This window comes from Schistocerca gregaria, chromosome 1 (genome assembly GCF_023897955.1).
Source record: "Schistocerca gregaria isolate iqSchGreg1 chromosome 1, iqSchGreg1.2, whole genome shotgun sequence".
Taxonomy (NCBI): domain Eukaryota; kingdom Metazoa; phylum Arthropoda; class Insecta; order Orthoptera; family Acrididae; genus Schistocerca; species Schistocerca gregaria.
The window spans coordinates 923161608-923179916 of record NC_064920.1 but is presented as its reverse complement, the minus strand read 5'-3'; the positions used below and the strand labels follow the sequence as shown (position 1 = coordinate 923179916).

General features: G+C 45.9%; 1 protein-coding gene across 1 annotated transcript in view; it reads right to left on the bottom strand.

Annotated features, from left to right (window-relative positions):
• LOC126275201 (neural cell adhesion molecule 2-like) overlaps positions 1-18309 on the bottom strand; it is a 1450213-nt gene that overhangs the window by 99281 nt on the left and 1332623 nt on the right. Inside the window, exon 12 of the mRNA XM_049977177.1 lies at positions 17778-18026. Coding sequence (XP_049833134.1) covers positions 17778-18026 — 249 coding nt within the window. The remainder of the gene's footprint in view (positions 1-17777; positions 18027-18309) is intronic.

The following is an 18309-nucleotide window of genomic DNA, read 5'->3' as shown; positions in this document are numbered from 1 at the left end:
ATGATGATTTCTCATGAATCCTGTCAAGTAACGCGGAATAAAGAGATCATCACAGTTATGAGAAGCACACAGTACATAAATCCACACGGTTACGTATATTTGCGTAAAGTTGAGTAAAACTCTCATCTTAACATGAAAAGATATTCAGTGGTAACTGGGTTAAAAACTTTTTAAGAGTTGATAACAGCTCAGGAAATGGATAGCATATAGAGATCAAACGAATTTCTCCATAAGCAAATATTGGAGAATTTTTGGTTTCAAGCGAATGCGAATTGTTATTCTTTGTAGTTCCATAGAGAGGCCAGAACCTACTTTTAAATCAACTGTAGCTGCAAACATCACAAGACTAACGTTGATCCCCAGCAACTGATTTCATCACAAAAATTAGGAAATATATCTTTATCAATTTGGACCGGGAACTGTTCGAACTCTACCTCCTGTATTCAAATCAAATATCGCTTACATTCAGCTTCACACACATGGTACACTGTTGCAAAGTGAATTTTTCTAGTACTACAGAATATGTTGAATTTCCCCCCCCCCCCCCCTCCTCCCTTATCATAAGAGCCACCATGGATACCACCGACATCTTCCCCACTCTATCTACCACCAAAAGTACTGGCTGCAGAAGGTGCAGATAATATCCAGTACTTCCGATCCCAGTTTACCATCTTGCTAAAGCCATTAAACATATAGCATGTTTGAGTCATTAACATGACTTCCTATGCAGAATCGGTCTTACCTACGTCAACGATACTGACAGCCGTATCGCAGGTGCCACCGTACCTGACGGATAGCCGTGGAGAGGAAAGACTGACTGGTCTGGCCCTGTAATACTAACAACAATTCATTGACCACTCGTACAGGTGGCTACATACGAGTGTTAAACCATTTAAAATATAAGACTGAATGATATGTCAAATAGACCACAATAACTGTGTTTATTGATGTCGATTAGAGACTAGAACAACCGATATCGTAGCTTTTAAGTTGCGTCTTCCTGTGAACAAAACGATGTGTCACGTGATGTAAGGAGCTATTACAGTAACAGTCGGGGTGGCTAGGTAAAATTGTCAAACTTCTTCCGGTAGTAAAAACCATTACCAGTGATGAATGTCCAGTCTGCATTAAAATCACGATGAATTGTCCTCACTAGACCGATTAAAATACGTTCCAGAGGCATACGTCAAGCAATGAACGACACCCCGCGTAAATGTTTTCTAAGCGGGGACCGTCCGTTGCTTGGTACAGGTCTAGTGGAATACACTCTAATCTGCAAAGCGATGACAGTTCATTGTGATTTTAACACAGACTGGACATCCACCGTTGATGATTGTTTTGCCAGTTGAAGACGTCTGAGGACTTTGCCTATTTACGCCAACTGTTACTCTGCAGCATTTTGTAACAGTTCTCTATGCCCTATGATATAACATTGTACGCACCAGAAGATGCAACTTAAAATTTGCGTAACAGGTTTTGTGAGTCTCTAGTCGAATTCAATAAATACAGCTTCTGCAGACTATTTGTCTTTTAACACAGTTTTCTGTTTTAAAAGTTCAACTATCTGTTATTTAGACACATGTGATATACTGTATGAATCGTCAAGTAGTTATGTATAATTACTTTATGTGTGGCTGTCCCAGTTTCGATAATAATGTTACCCAACTTGTCTTTGTTACCATGCACATGGATGCCTGGAAGTTCCTGAGGCAACAACAGCATGCTCACGATGATCGTCATTGTGGCATATTAAATCGTAGAACTGTATGATCCCCGGCTGTTCCAGCGCTAGATATGGTGCGAATTCCTTAGACAGAAATTTGTGTAAATTCTAAGTATGTAGGACGATTGTAGTTGGTCTAGCATTGTTGTGCCGTGCGGTCCTATCCTCCGATGATTTTAAAATCCCCCGCCACCTCACGTGTATGACGCTGCTGCCAAAGTGACGTTCCCCGGAGGCAGTTATCGCGATATGAAGCGTGCAGCGGGCAGAATCTTGGGTTTCTGTCTCGTGACAACGAGCGTTGTGCACCTAGCCAGCAGTTTGCACCGCCTCTAGCTGCCGTCCTCGTATCGCTGAGGCATGCAGTCACGTAATTTATGTATAGATTGTTGCGACGAGATCCATGACGCTGAAATCAGCACTCGAGTGCAGAAACGAGAGTTGTTCGACTGTTTGTTTAGTATATGAAGGCTCGATTGAGCATCGGCTAGATTGTTATAGTCTACCGCCTCAGTAAGCTGTTTCTTGTTGTAGGTATTGACATTCTGGCACCTGTACGGCTTTGCCATGAGTTTAGTGTGTGTTTGTGTTCCTAGTCAATCATTTATAAGGCATCTGAAAATAGATTTATTGTCTATCATACATGTTTCAGCAATAACTTTTGGTTTGTGCGAAACCCGTGCGGGATTAGTCGTTGATATTTGTCGGTTTGGTGTGCATCACTGAGCGTGCATGTTCTGGCTAGGTTTAGGCATCAAGTGTAGGGAAATAGGTTACAGATCTCTTCTCAAGATTTACACAGTTATATGCGGTATATAAGGGGATATTTACTTTCGTCAGGCGTGCGTACATCTGCCGGTTTAGCCCTGGACAGCTTATTTGGCGGCGCTTGGTACTGTCAGCGGTATTTTCAGATTTGATTTCTGGAACCTGATTTAAATCTTGCATTGATTTCCTGTGGCAGTGACTGAGTTAAAAATGGGTACCGTAATATACACGGAGTTAGATACAGTGCAGTGTTCTCCAGTCCTAGGAGAGGATAGCTTACTGAAATGTTCCCTCAGCTGTCACATGGCTTGGTATCGCACAGGTGAATATCAAAAGCCATGACAGGAATCAATTTGGCTGGCTGTGTTACGATAATGGCTCAAATGTGACAGATTATGGAAGTGTTGTTCAATCCACAATCCTAAAGTCCAATCCAAGAGTAGTTTATATGACATGTGCCTCATACAGTCTGCTGGAAAATCTACGGAAAAAGAAAATTTTTGGTATAATTCAAAGAATATACATTGTTTTCAGTGCATCTACTCAAAGATTAGAAATTTTATTGAACAGGGTATCAACTTTAAATGGAAAAGGAAGATGAAGAGTGTCAAAGCTATCAACTACCAGACAAAAGTTGGAGATTCATTCTTGATGTGTCCAACAACACTGTTGAATCGAAAATAAAAGAGCGAAATACACTCGCTTGCTGTGAACAAATTAGAAAGCTTCGAGTTTATTATATGTGTTGTCATATGGTATGACCTTTTTGATGAAATTTTGAATATATCAAACATTTTCAAATAAAATTGTTATGGAATATCGCTCCTAAAATGCGTCAAAATCTGTTCTGGAGTCTGTCTTTTATTTCTGTTTCAAGCAGCACAAAAGACAATGACATGAGAAAATTGCTTCGGCTGTTTGTGCCGCCATTCCCCTTGTACAAGACATAGGCGTTTATTACTGACGCATCTAAAAGCCTATACATGTATGGCATTGGCCAAGGCCTGGCATTTAATGCCGTGTTATTGTTATGGAATAGTAAATCAAATACGACTTCCCCATTTGTTATCGTTGCAGAAAAGGACTATGTCCGATTTCTTTCCTTCTCATCTATTTTACCTATCTCACGCATCGTTGACAAAAGAATAAGGTTTCTCTTTTTCTTTGCAACGTAGGACTCCAACATTTTTTCTCTCCTGTAAATGAATACAGATTAAGAAACGGGCCTATTCTTGGTCTGAAGCAGGGATTCTGGTATTTCTGGTTTGTTGTTCCGTAAGGTGCCAAGCGTTGTCAACTTTTTGTCGACCAGTTTGTCGGATACTTCACAAGATACAAACCAGTTGTACATCGCAATGTTCCTTTTGGTTACTTATATAGGCTCACATAATTTCATCACATACAATGTAGGAACTGAAATACATTTAACCCTAGTCTCTTTTCCCAAATATGGGATGGCCTCACAAAAGTAATACGACTCCGCGTCAAATAATGACATTATCTAAAGCCCATGTTTGTCCGGCTTGCTTGACAGATACGTCTTAAATGGGCATCTGCCTCGGAAGCTAAGGAGTTACTCGTCAATGCTTAGGAGAGCAGAGGCAGTGTACAGTTCTCGACTGTGCTATACAAACATACACTCTAAATCACGGAATGCAATGAAACTGTCTGCTGTTCTTCTTCGCAATGTAGAATGTTGGTCACAAAATCTTAGATTACTGATGAAAATGTGGAAACGGTTTTTCGTCATAGCTCCTCGGAAAAATGGGGACCCGTATATTATAGACCACGGATCAGTATAATTGACGGGCGCTTTTTTAGAGCTCCACTCATAAAAAGTTTTGGTTGGTATCTCCAATATACGATTACGGCGGTTTGAAATCTGCCCTTGAATCAGCAGTTTTTTGGTTTGTGTATATATCTATTAGTGAAACCATGTAATTATTAAACAACAGTTCAAATAATTTCAGGGGAGTCGTTTCGTTTGATGCCTCGCATAGTGCACCACGTACTCGCATTCTTTACTTGCACTCTCGACGGGAAGGAGTGAGTGTTCCAACAATACCTATTTATGCCATATAAAATTTTCCTTACTTGGCGATCACCTTCATCTGACGAATGAACCTCAAATGGCGTTACACCGTATTCGTCATCCTCCATGTTGTCTGTGATATGACCATCTTCAGGTTCACTCACATCTTCGTCTGACACGCTGTAATATACGTTTTCAGCCTCTTCTCTTATTACTTCCTCTGGAGTTCTTAATATGTTCTCAGAAAAAAATTCTCTGACTGCAAAAGGAAGTATCACTTATTCTGTAAAAAAAATTAACTTAAATAATAAGGCAGGGTGATGTTTTACCCTGACGGATAAATTTCACGATTTATCTATTAATGGATGATGGAGACTAAGGCCTGAGAGATTATAGCCTCCTCAACTTGAACAACAATACTGAGTGGAAAGGCAAAACGAAGTGATAGACAGTTGCTCGCAGCAATGTGTTCCTGTATACTGGCCTTCAGGTCAGGTAAAGACATAACGCGTCGATGATAAACATGTTCTTTTACATATCCACATAGCCAAAACTCACATCCTTAAGATCAGGTAATCTTGCAGCCCATGCTATAGAAATCCCCTGGATTTAACATGTTCGTACAAGGTTGTATTCCGCAGATCTCTTACTGGGCAAGCGAGATCAGGTGTTGCTCCATCTTGCTTGACAACAGTGATATACAGACAGATTGCGCACTTAGAAAGCAGGAATCATATGCTGCAGAAGGTTTCTTCAATGTGCTGGCATAACGGTAAATCTGACAGGCTCTCTGGGCATATGCTCTTCAAAGAAGAACCGACCGAGAATAACAGTGATTGTGAATCCACATCACACAGTCACGTAGGTCGGGAGCAGTGCCACTTCGTGCACAACACGCGGTTTAACAGTACCTCAACTTCGGAAGTTCTGTGTATTCACTGCACCCTGTAGCGTAAAACGTCCCTCGTTACTCCGAAGAGTATTGCGCTACCACATGTTACCAACGAAGATTCGTGTCAGAAACTAAAGAGCAAATTCAGAACGTTGCTTTGGATCATGAGATTTCAGTTGTGTCGCCGTCTCTATCGTGTACCGGTACCAGTGAGAAACAGATCGCAGAAATTTCTTTACTGTTAACCATGGGATGGACACTTCTCGCGATATTGCACGAGCACTAACACCACTCTGGGGCACCTGCGGCATTTTCAGTTACAACAACAGGAACATCGTCGATAGATTACACTGGAGGAGGACACCTTCCCTTCTAGGTGCCACACGAAGCTTACCCGTGTTTTAAAATTTCATTGACATCTTCCATCAACTACCTAATGGTACTGAGCCTCTCCTGAGTCGGCGATCCTCTCTCAATGCAGCAATCTAGTTGTTGCCGTCCAAACATAACACTTTCACTAATAGCGCCCAGTCCATCAACTCGATAGCCATACTTCTCACTCATGTTACGGCTTGTCCATCTACAGCGTGGATGTCATGCAATCATACAAACTACATAAAGCGACGGATTTATACCTTGTGGCCACAAATGGAACTGATGTTTTCTCCAGCTTAAGTGAGTTACGCATTAACGCATTAGCATATCAACCAGATTTCGTTGGCATATGACAATTACAGCCAACACTGGACTTCTGAGAGTAGCTACACTTTAATTATAGCCACCTGGCACATAGTTGACCAGTTTTGTACATATGCGGTAGATAAAAACAAGGAAAAGAAGAAATAAAAACAAATGAGGTCAACGATGTGCTAGGCTTTAAACGTACTTCCAGGCCTTCATTTCACTTCAAGCAACGTGTTTTCATTTTCATGTCAATTTATAGAGAGGTAACAATTCCTGGTTACATATTGTGTAAATAACCATGATTTGTTTAGCTGCCAAGGAAGTATTCTTTTGTGTTCATTCCCGAGAGGACAATATTGCACACTGAAGAAGTGTATAATTGGTTATGAATTTTTCATTTATCCAGAGTAACCAAACGGTTCCATTTTATTTCCTCTGTAATAAAATGCGCCATTGTACTGTTCTCGTCGCTACTCGGGCACGTCACTTGGTCGAAATAAACACAGGAATGTGACGAAGTCCTACAGAAGTATACACTTAACGAGAAATCGATACTGGAAATCAGTTACTGACTGACACGCTCGCCATCAGGCAAAAGCAGCAGAAAGGAACTTTAGTTCACAAAGGAATCGTATATAATGTGCAGTGTTTTCTCGTGTGGAATGCCAGGCCGTTTGAACAAATGCTCCGCCATCGTTTGTCCTCTGAAGTCAGTACTCCAAAGTGTCTGCGGCATTTGCCAGACATGTGAAGACACCTCATGTGTTCGTGCCTGCAGTGGGACCAGTGTGTGCTCGAGAAGAGTCGGGCACGGGTTGCTCTGTTAATGAAGACGGCTGAGCAGTAAGCTGGTGAGTTTGTCAGTGTCTGCTGGAAGCGCCCGCCGGACCTCCTGAAATACGGTCGCGGTTGCCTCGCGGGGCTGATAGATGCCGGCCATTCGTTCTCACAGCTGCCGCTGGGAAAATCGCCCAGCTATCCGGTGTCACCCTCGTTGAGCGGCAATAGCCAGTTAAAGCTCTCCTTAGTCCGTTATAATCTTAGAAAGCTTCGCTCATTATGCTCTCACCGCTACTAAAATCTGCAAACACTTGAATGTATTACAGGCACTCGACATCATCATTTTTATTATATACACGTAAGGATAGCTCTAGGTAGGAAAAAAAGGTCGTTTAGGGCTTACCGCGCAGTCGGCGAAGGATCAGAGAGAGATAACGAGCTCGAATTGGCGAAGGAAATTACCCGCGCCTATTTAAAGGAACATTCCCAGCTTTAAAATTAAACCATTTCGGGACACCTCGGAAAACCTTAGGCAAGGTCAGTGGTTCCCTATTCTGTCTGATTAGTGACGACTTTTATTTCCTTGCTTTTAGCAGGGACGGCTAGGTTCAAGGAAAATGAGCTGCGTCGGTCCAAAAATAAATTTTAATCAAATCTCCTAACATGTTCGTTGAACTAGAAATTGTAAGGGGTGGTGAAATAGTTTCCGTTCGAAGGCCGTACAATACAGAAGCTGTATGCCAATCGGGCAAATCGCTGTGAGCACTGAGGCATCATCCCACCGAGCCACCAGGTTGATGGTACCCGTAAGAAAAAAAAAATCGTTCCCTGCAGTGTGAGTCAGCCGCTGTGGCCGAGAGGTTCTAGGTGCTTCAGTCTGGAACCGAGCGGCCGCTACACTCGCAGTTTCGAACACTGCCTCGGGCATGGATGTGTGCGATCTCCTTAGGTTGGTTAGAATTAAGTACTTCTAGTTCTAGGGGACTGACGATCTCAGATGTTAAGTCCTATGGTGCTCAGAGCCATTTGAACCTGGAGTGTGGTGAAGTCCGTGACTGCCTACCACACACCGTCTTCCGACAGGAATCGTCGATCCTTCAAGGCCGTTTTAAGGGTCAAGAGGCGCTATAATCGCATGGGAAGAGATCAGGATTGTAGGGCGACTGCTCGAATACCTCATATTGAGCTGGTGTAATTTCTGCGTGACGACATTCGCGATGCGGGAACGTCCTGTTACCATGAAGCAGCAATACTCCTTGTCCACGACGGCGGCTTTCGACAGACATGCTGCCCCACACACATTCTTCGGTCTCCGGCGTCTGTCCTTGGGCAGCAGGGAAAATGATAACAGTACGTTGGACCTGCTTGAACGCATTTGATAATAGCGTCACCATAGCTCATGTTTCTAAATTTACCGCGCTCACCTCGGTAAGAAAAGAGTGCCACACTAACGACTTGCCTACATCTCCTTGCTTATATACCCTCATCGGAGTTGCGCTACATTGCATATGTGCTGCACAACATGTTTTGTAGACATTCGGATGGCATCAATGTGATTTTAGCGTCCACGTCTTCCACACAATTTTGGTAATCCCGGTTTCAATAATATTGCTCGAACATACACGCATATCATCATTTACTTTCAATAGATTCATAGACTTTCCTCTAGTTACCAGCAAAGCAGCAAACACTCTGCATGCAAACGAAAGTTGTAGAGCAAAGCATAAAAGACGAATTCTCGATTTTTAGTGTGTGTAATTACGTTTTTACACCAAAAACGCTCAACAGATCAGAATCTATCATTTGAGAACTCAATGAGCTCGTTTTGGATTTATTTTGGAACTTATCCAACATTAAAACTAAAAGATTTGCGAATTAGTTTCCGGTCAACTGTAGCTTCTGTTTTGTTACTGCAGTTGACTCTTGACGTTTTCTTGTACGTTTGCCCTATTCCTGTCATGTATTTTATTAACGGATGCTTTTAATGACACGAAAGCAGTGTAACTGATCCTTCCGTAATCATCCATAGCTGTAGTTTGCAAGTAAAGACACGGCATTTATGTTCAAACACAAATATTGCCACACCCTCCAAATGTGTGTTTCCGGAAGCTTGCAACTTCATGTTACACTCATTCAAGTGAGTGAAAATATCCACAAGGTAAGTCAAATGTAAGTCAGAAGTCAGACCAGAAAACTGCTCTTGGTAAAGGTATGAGCAGTATTCAGTCTATTTCAAAGAAGTTACGGATGAATATAGAGAGGCCCTACTTAATGCAGTGGAAGAAATTGACATCTGCAGTAATCTGAAAGATAATGGCCACGGTATACTTTACCAATAACGTAAATTTTGTCATACTGTCGACACTTCAAGTGTTGGGATGATTTGCTATGGGAGTGTACATACTGATGATACCTGGTTACAGTTCCTATCATAAGCCTGCGACATCATTCTATAAAGACTTTGCCAGTGACGAAGGAATGCACAGAGCCCACCGATCCGATGGTTCGGAGTACATAGAAAACTGATGACGGTCTGCACAACTGCCCTGCTGTGTGATGATGGACTTCTTGAACAATCCGATAGCTGCTAACATCTCTTTCAAGAATCGCTTATTCATAATACATATGCTTCGTCTGCATTAATTTTAGTTCTTATTCTTTATACTTTCAGGCACATTTTACAGACACTAGCTATGAGATATTAGTTTATTTTTATTTGCAGTTATGTCACGCCCCTTTTGGTTCATAAGCTAACAATTACACAACATTTTTTACGTCTTTTTTTTACTAACGTGATTTAACGCTGTATGAATCTCACTTTTTACTTAACTTTTCCCCGTTAATTACTTTCAGAATATATTTGCTTTTAAGACGACATTGTAACCTCCACTACCAGCAAGATTCGTACGCCGTAATTTATGTATCGATTATATCATTAGTTATTTCGGTCAACTATAAGGCCTCATCTTTGTCACTCCATTACTTTCCAATTAGCACGTAATATGTTGACTTACATGTTTATCAATATGGGAACTACCTTCATTATTATATTCCTCTTGTCAATATGAAGATAGCTACAAAGCCAAAACCGGTTATCTGTGTGCAAACAGAATTAAATGTAATCGTTTTGTAAACACTGCGAACTATTTAGCCGGCCGCGGTGGTCTCGCGGTTCTAGGCGCGCAGTCCCGAACCGTGCGACTGCTACGGTCGCAGGTTCGAATCCTGCCTCGGGCATGGATGTGTGTGATGTCCTTAGGTTAGTTAGGTTTAAGTACTTCTCAGTTCTAGGGGACTAATGACCACAGCAGTTGAGTCCCATAGTGCTCAGAGCCATTTGAACTACACTCCTGGAAATGGAAAAAAGAACACATTGACACCGGTGTGCCAGACCCACCATACTTGCTCCGGACACTGCGAGAGGGCTGTACAAGCAATGATTACACGCACGGCACAGCGGACACACCAGGAACCACGGTGTTGGCCGTCGAATGGCGCTAGCTGCGCAGCATTTGTGCATCGCCGCCGTCAGTGTCAGCCAGTTTGCCGTGGCATACGGAGCTCCATCGCAGGCTTTAACACTGGTAGCTTGCCGCGACAGCGTGGACGTGAACCGTATGTACAGTTTACGGACTTTGAGCGAGGGCGTATAGTGGGCATGCGGGAGGCCGGGTGGACGTACCGCCGAATTGCTCAACACGTGGGGTGTGAGGTCTCCACAGTACATCGATGTTGTCGCCAGTGGTCGGCGGAAGGTGCACGTGCCCGTCGACCTGGGACCGGACCGCAGCGACGCACGGTTGCACGCCAAGACCGTAGGATCCTACGCGGTGCCGTAAGGGGACCGCACCGCCACTTCCCAGCAAATTAGGGACACTGTCGCTCCTGGGGTATCGGCGAGGACCATTCGCAACCGTCTCCATGAAGCTGGGCTACGGTCCCGCACACCGTTAGGCCGTCTTCCGCTCACGCCCCAACATCGTGCAGCCCGCCTCCAGCGGTGCCGCGACAGGCGTGAATGGAGGGACGAATGGAGACTTGTCGTCTTCAGCGATGAGAGTCGCTTCTGCCTTGGTGCCAATGATGGTCGTATGCGTGTTTGGCGCCGTGCAGGTGAGCGCCACAATCAGGACTGCATACGACCGAGGCACACAGGGCCAACACCTGGCATCATGGTGTGGGGAGCGATCTCCTACACTGGCCGTACACCTCTGGTGATCGTCGAGGGGACACTGAATAGTGCACGGTACATCCAAACCATCATCGTTCTACCATTCCTAGACCGGCAAGGGAACTTGCTGTTCCAACAGGACAATGCACGTCCGCATGTATCCCGTGCCACCCAACGTGCTCTAGAAGGTGTAAGTCAACTACCCTGGCCAGCAAGATCTCCGGATCTGTCCCACATTGAGCATGTTTGGGACTGGATGAAGCGTCGTCTCACGCGGTCTGCACGTCCAGCACGAACGCTGGTCCAACTGAGGCGCCAGGTGTAAATGGCATGGCAAGCCGTTCCACAGGACTACAACCAGCATCTCTACGATCGTCTCCATGGGAGAATAGCAGCCTGCATTGCCGCGAAAGGTGGATATACACTATACTAGTGCCGACATTGTGCATGCTCTGTTTCCTGTGTCTATGTGCCTGTGGTTCTGTCAGTGTGATGTATCTGACCCCAGGAATGTGTCAATAAAGTTTCCCCTTCCTGGGACAATGAATTCATGGTGTTCTTATTTCAATTTCCAGGAGTGTATTTAGGTATCTACATCAATGGTGTCGTCCGTTGGCGACAGCGACATTATTTCATATCCTCTATTGCTCGCTGTTGAAGCTAATTTTATGATATCATTTTATAATGTGCCATTTCAGTTCCTGAACATTATCAATTACATATGTTGTACATACCTTTGCCCCTCCCTTACTCCCCTCCCCCTACTACTAAAATAGTCTCACATGTTTCAGCCGTATAAGTTGAGGTACCATTCTGTGGTTTGACCTGCCACAGAAGTGCGTACCATATAGGGAAGAGTTACCTATAGTGCCCTTAAATTCGATCTCCTGAATATCTTGTCGTCATGGTTTTCCCTCTCCAACTGCAATTCAACTTTTTGGGCTACGACATTTTCCGGGATATGTCACCTACTTTTGTTGTCTCCTGTCCTCTTTCTCCCCCATGGATTCCTCAGCGCCCACTATCGAGCATGGTAGCCAGTCGGTTGTAGTGGGGCCGTCATGTACGCATTTGGTGGTAACCCTCTGACAACACAGGGATCACACTGCTGATGCCTGAGCTGCAAACTTCCAACGTATGCAGAGAAGTATATGCCCGTTTTCCTGGGGCATTAGGACTCACACCAACAGCCGTCATGCCAATTCGCCTTTGCTGTGGCTGGGTGGTGACCATGGGGAGAGCCCCAGATTGGAGTGGGTGGCATAAGGCCTGATGACCCGCAATGAAGCGGACTAATTCATCTTCTGCTGCGGACCGAATGGCCCCAGCAGTCCCTAACAAAAGAGAGGTTGATTACAATGCTGACAGGTATGACCCTAATTTGTTCCCCTCTATAGCAACGCCTTGGCAGGAACGTAGGGCTTCAGAACATAAGGATCCCGTTACTTAGTTTTCAGCAGAACTGATGCGTACTACTTTCTGCAAACAAAGGCTCTGTTCTTTATTGGGCACCTAGAGGATATTTTTGGGGAATGCACAGTTGGATCGATTTTGATTCAGACAGAATCCCCAACCCAGTCCTGGCCGTTACTCGCCTGTGACAAGCTGGGTGATAATCCTGTTTCAGTCACTCCCCCTATGTGGTGCTTCAAGTGGTGGAAATTTGGGCACATGTCCTCCCCCTTCCAGCTCCAAATGTAGAGATTGTGGACGCTTGCTGTATCTGAATACTCCATATGCGCCGCCTCCCACCTGTGTGAACTGTGGACAGCTTTACTCCCTCTGCTCTCCAGACTGCCCAGTACTCCAAATGGAGTGCATAATTATGGAGTCTATGACCCTGGATAGGCTATCTTATCATGAGGCTAAACTCAAATATGAAAGATTAAACCCTGTTTCCATGCTATCTTCTCAGGATCACCAATTTCCTTCCCCTATCCAGTTGGCTGGGGCCATGTCTTCTTCTGTTGCTCCCAAAGCTTCTACTTTGGTACCATCACTCCCCCCCCCCCCCCAAATGCCGCGGATATCGGTCCCATCCCCTCCAGCTGGGGAAGGAATTGCCTTCTCTGGCTCTTCTTATGCAGAAAGGGTCCCTGGGAGTCTACCTCCACAGTCCCCACAGTGGCCTCCAGTCTGTGGTTGAAAGAGCCACTGGCTGCTGGTCAAAGGGCTTCACAGTCTTCCTCTGTCCCTGAAGCTACTTCTGAGAAGCCCTCGCAGCAAGGCCCTAAGGAGAGGCGACAGGGGAAAGCTTCAAAGAAATAGTCCGCCAAGAAACGGGAGCCTCCAGTGCCCCCTACACCACCCCTCACACATAGCTCTGTGTCCAAGAATGAGAAGGAGATTCTGGCATCCCCTGAGGATATAGTTATCACTGTTGCCTCGTATGTCATGGTACAGGATGTGAACACTCAACCAGTGGCGACAGGTGATACTGAGGCCTAATTTGCCTCCTTAGTCACTCCATGTTACTCCAGACGACGGAAAACGTCACTCTCCAGTGGAGCTGCTGCAGTTTTTTCTCCCACCTGGCTGAGTTACATAAACTTTTAAGCAGTTTACCTGCTTTTTGCATTCTCCTTCAGGAGACCAGGTTTTCCGCAGTGCAGACCACCACCCTTCGTGGCTACTGGGGGTACTACAAAAGCCATAGTGCCTGTGACAGACTTCAGGCGGAGTATGTATTTTCGTCCTTACCTCTGTCTGTGGTAAACCTATGCCCCATCAAACACCTTTGGAAGCACTGGCTGTCAGGGTGAGGACAATGCACGAAATTACCATCTGTAACATCTACCTTCCTCCAAATGGTGAAGAACCATCCCACGTTTTGCTGCACCCATTTCGCAACTCCCCCCAACTTTCAACCTTCTGGGTGATTTTAACGCCCATAACCCTTTGTAGGGTGGAGCCAAAGTTAATGGCCATGGCAAAGTTGCTGAGGACCTTCCAACTCACCTTGACCTTTGTCTCCAAAATACAGTAGTCCCCACACATTTCAGTGTGGCACATGGCACATATTAGGCCGTTGATCTCTCAGTTTGCACTCCTGGTCTTCTCCCAACTATACACTGGAGAGAACATGACGACTTGTGTGGCAGTGACCACATTCCACTTTTCCTGTCCATACTGCAGCATCTCTTGTCTCGACACTTCTCCCCAAGGCTGACTGGAACACTTTCACCTCTGCTATTAACATTGAGTATCCATTGCATGTCACCATCGATGAAGTGATCCATGTCGTCACCAATACCATTGTTGTCACAGGTGAATCAGTAATCCCCCTTTCCTCTGGTTGCCCCTGGCGGATGTCAATGCCTTGGTGGTCGCTGGAAATCGCTGCAGTCATTAGAGACCGTAGGCAGGCCCTCCAGCATCGTAAGTGCCATACCTCTCTGGAGAACCTTATTGACTGCAAACGGCTCTAAGCGCAGGTTCGCCTCCTCATCAAATGAAGCAAGCAGGAGTATTGGGAATGCTATGTCTGCACCGTTGGCACACGAACCTTCTCCTAGGTTTGAATCAAGCTCCGACAACTTAACGGTTATCAGACCCCTGCAGGTGTACCTGGAATTTACAAAAATGGAGCTTTATCTGCCGATCCCGATGTAATTGCAGAGCACCTTGCTGAGCATTATGCTCACATCTCTGCGTCCGAGAACTACCACCTTACCTTTCATCTCATTAAACAGAGAGTGGAGCGACAACACCTCTCTATTGATCCAAGCCACACTGAGCCCCTATAATGCCCTCTTCAGTGAGTGGGAATTTCTCAGTGTCCTTGCCGACTGGACACATCCCCTCGCCCAGATCGCATCCATTTGCAAATGTTGCTGTCTTCAACCGCATTTGGAGCGATAGCGGATTCCCATCGCAATGGCGGGAAAGTGTAATCTTTCCAGTCTTAAAGCCAGGGAAAAACGCGCTAGATGCTGGCAGCTATTGTTCGATCAGCCTTACCAACGTTCTGTGCAAGCTGCTTGAACGTATGGTGAGCCAGCGGTTGTGTTGGCTCATTGAGTCAAAGGACCTTCTGGATCTGTTCCAGGGTGGTTGTCGCCAAGGACGCTCCACCATCGACAACTTGGTGTACCTGGAGTCTGCCATTCGATTCGCCATGTCCCGGCGACAAACCTCGTTGCCCTCATTCTCGATCTCACAAAGGTCTACGATACCACTTTGCGACACTACATCGTCGCTACTCTGCATGAGTGGGTTCTTTCGGGTCCACTCCTGGTTTTTATACAGCACACTTTGTCACAGCGCACTTTCAGAGTTCTAATTGGGTGCTTCCCATACACAAGAGAATGGGATCCGTCAGAACACTATCCTGTATGTTCCGCTCTTTTTAGTTGCTGTCAATGGTCTCTCATTAGCAGTAGGATCGTCAGCATCTCCCCTCCTATATGCTCACTCACAATTTTTGTACTTCATTCTGTTCCTCTTCTACTGTAGCGGCTGAACGCCATCTGCAGGGAGCTATATGGAAGGCGCAGTCGTGGACCCTAACTCACAGCTTTCAGTTTCTGGCCGCCAAAACTTGAATGAAGCACTTTCGTCGTCGTCGTACCACCCACCTCCCCACCTCGCGCCCCCCCCCCCCCCCCCCCCAGAACTTTACCTCGATGACCAACTACTAGATGCAATGAAGACTTCTGGGACTTGTCTTCGACGCTCACTTAAGTTGCTTAAGGACAGCTTAAAGGCAAGTGCTGGAGGCACTTCAATCTTATTCAATGCCTAAGCCACACCGACTGGGGTGCTGCAGCTGTACCAAACCCTCATAAAGTCCTGTATTGAATACGGGAGCGTAGTATATGACTCGGCAGCCCCCTCTACACTGAGTATACTAGACCCCATTCACCACTGTGGAGTTCGTCTCGCGATTGGTGACTCCGATCTAGCCCCGTGAACAGCCTACTTGTGAAGCTGGCTTTCCTCCATTGCGGCTCCGGCGGCAGCTATTGCTCGCAAATTATACCGACCACATACATAGTTCGCCTCGCCATCCAAATTACCGTCTCCTTTTTCCCAACACGGTGGTCCATATCCCGCAACAGCAGGCTATAACTGCGCTTCCCTTCGCCGTCTGTATCTGTTCACTTCTTCATGAACTTGGCACTTCCCATGCACCGCCTTTCCTTCAGGACCACTTCCGTACACCTCCATGGTCCATACCTCGGCCACGGCTTCGGCTGGACCTATTGCAAGATCCCAAATGCTCACTTCCACATGAGGCCCTCTGTCGGCATTTCATCTCTCTTCCTGGCCAGTTTGAGGGCTCAGAAATAATCTATACCGATCGATCACTGGTCGACAGTCTTGTTGGCTACGCTTATGCTCACGTTGGCCATACTGAACAACGCTCCTTGCTGGATGGCTGCAGAATTTTCACTACAGAATTGGTTGCCATCTATCGTGCTCTTGATTTTCTTGATTACATCCACTCCTCCTCTGGTGATTTCTTCGTCATTTACAGTGACTCCTTAAGCAGCCTACAAGCTCTCGAACAGTGCTTCCGTGGGAATCCTTTGGTACTGTTAATCCAGGAGTCTCTTTATGCCCTCTGCACCAGTGGACGCTCAGTGACCTTCATCTTGGCCCCAGGCCGCATTGGGATACCAGGAAATGAACTTGCTGACCACCTTGACAAACAGGCCACCAGTTAACCATCTCTGGTGGTTAGATTACCGGAGACCGATTTGTAAGCAGTCTTCCGCCTCAAAGTTTGATTACACCAAATAAACGTCGTGCTATTAAGGAGACGACGAATGTGTGGCGGTCATCCATGCGACCCACTCGCAGGGAATCTTTTATCCTCTGACAGCTCCGCATTGGCCATACGTGGCTAACAAACGGTTATCTTACCCATCGCAAACTCCCACCTCAGTGTCGCTGTGGCTCTCTTCTGACTGTCGTGTTCATCTTACTTGACTGCCAAATTTAGCCTCTCTGCAGCGAACTTTTAAACTTCCCAGCACCCTGCAGTCGGTGTCGGTGACAATGTCTCAACGGCAGATTATTACTGAGGGAGCTGTTTGGCCTTCTCTCTGAGGCCTCCACCATCCCTCCATTTTAACTCTCTGTCACACTTTCTTTGGACTCGTTTGTCTTGGTATTCATCTTTCCCATTCATGTGTTCATCTCGTCTTGTCATTTTGCGGTGTACATTTTAATGTGTTGCAGAGCTATTCTTGTGATCAGCATGCCCAGATCATCTGCTCTATCGTTTTAATACAATCTTCTTTCCTTATGATGAATGTTTTCTCCGTTTTTTGTTCGTACCATTCGTTTTCGTTTTAGGTGTGGTTCTATATTCCTTTTCCTCCTTTTACTTCCCCAAACGTACTTGGGAAGTTGTTTTATCCTGAGCCTTGTTTGAGTCTGGAACAAGGGACTGATGACCCTGTAGTTTGGTCCCTTTCTCGCTCAAACCAACCAACCAACCATACCAGTACGTCACATTTCTTATGACTAAAATGTACCTCTTTTTGCGAAAAGAGTTCTTCTTTCTTCATTAGATATAATTTTTAGATGCTAGTGAAAACCTTCTGGTAGAGAGATCTGAAATGCCCTGAGAGTGAAACACCTTCGTAGTTACTAACTGGTCTAATAAGGATGTTTGGCCTTGACTAGTTTCGTAGTGTTCATGCCTACTGCGAAAAAGAAAGCATTGTGGTGCAGCGTACCAATAGGAGGGGCTGGCCTAGACCTGTCCTGGACTCACCGTCTTTGCGGGGCGGCACGACGTCGGGGTTGTCCTCCTGGATGGGGGGCGGCGTCTTGCCGCTTGGGGAGCTGCTGCCGGTGCTGTCGCCCTGGGCGCCGCGGCGCCGCCCCCGCAGCCGGCAGCCGCGGGCTCTGGCCACGGCGACGCCGGCGGCGGCGCACAGCAGCAGCACGGCCGCCACCACCACCACCACCAGCCACGCCGGGGGCGGCAACAGCGGCGCGGGCGGCGACGGCGCCGTCGACACTGGCCAACAGAAGGCAGCCGATACACACCAACGGTTCCTAAAGCTTCATTCCTGCAAAGCCTTTTTCCTGCTGCTGTTTGATATAGTAAGTTATGTTCCAGGAGCGTTTCGACTTTTACATTAAGGCAGACTGTGAGAAAATATTCAGGTACATACAAGATAATGTAATGTTTACTGCTTCAGAGACAAATGAACCAAATTTTCTATGTGTTGCCATTATGTTATTAGCCATAACGTGGATTATTCAACCTGATTTACAAATAACTTGATCAGGACCTTGCT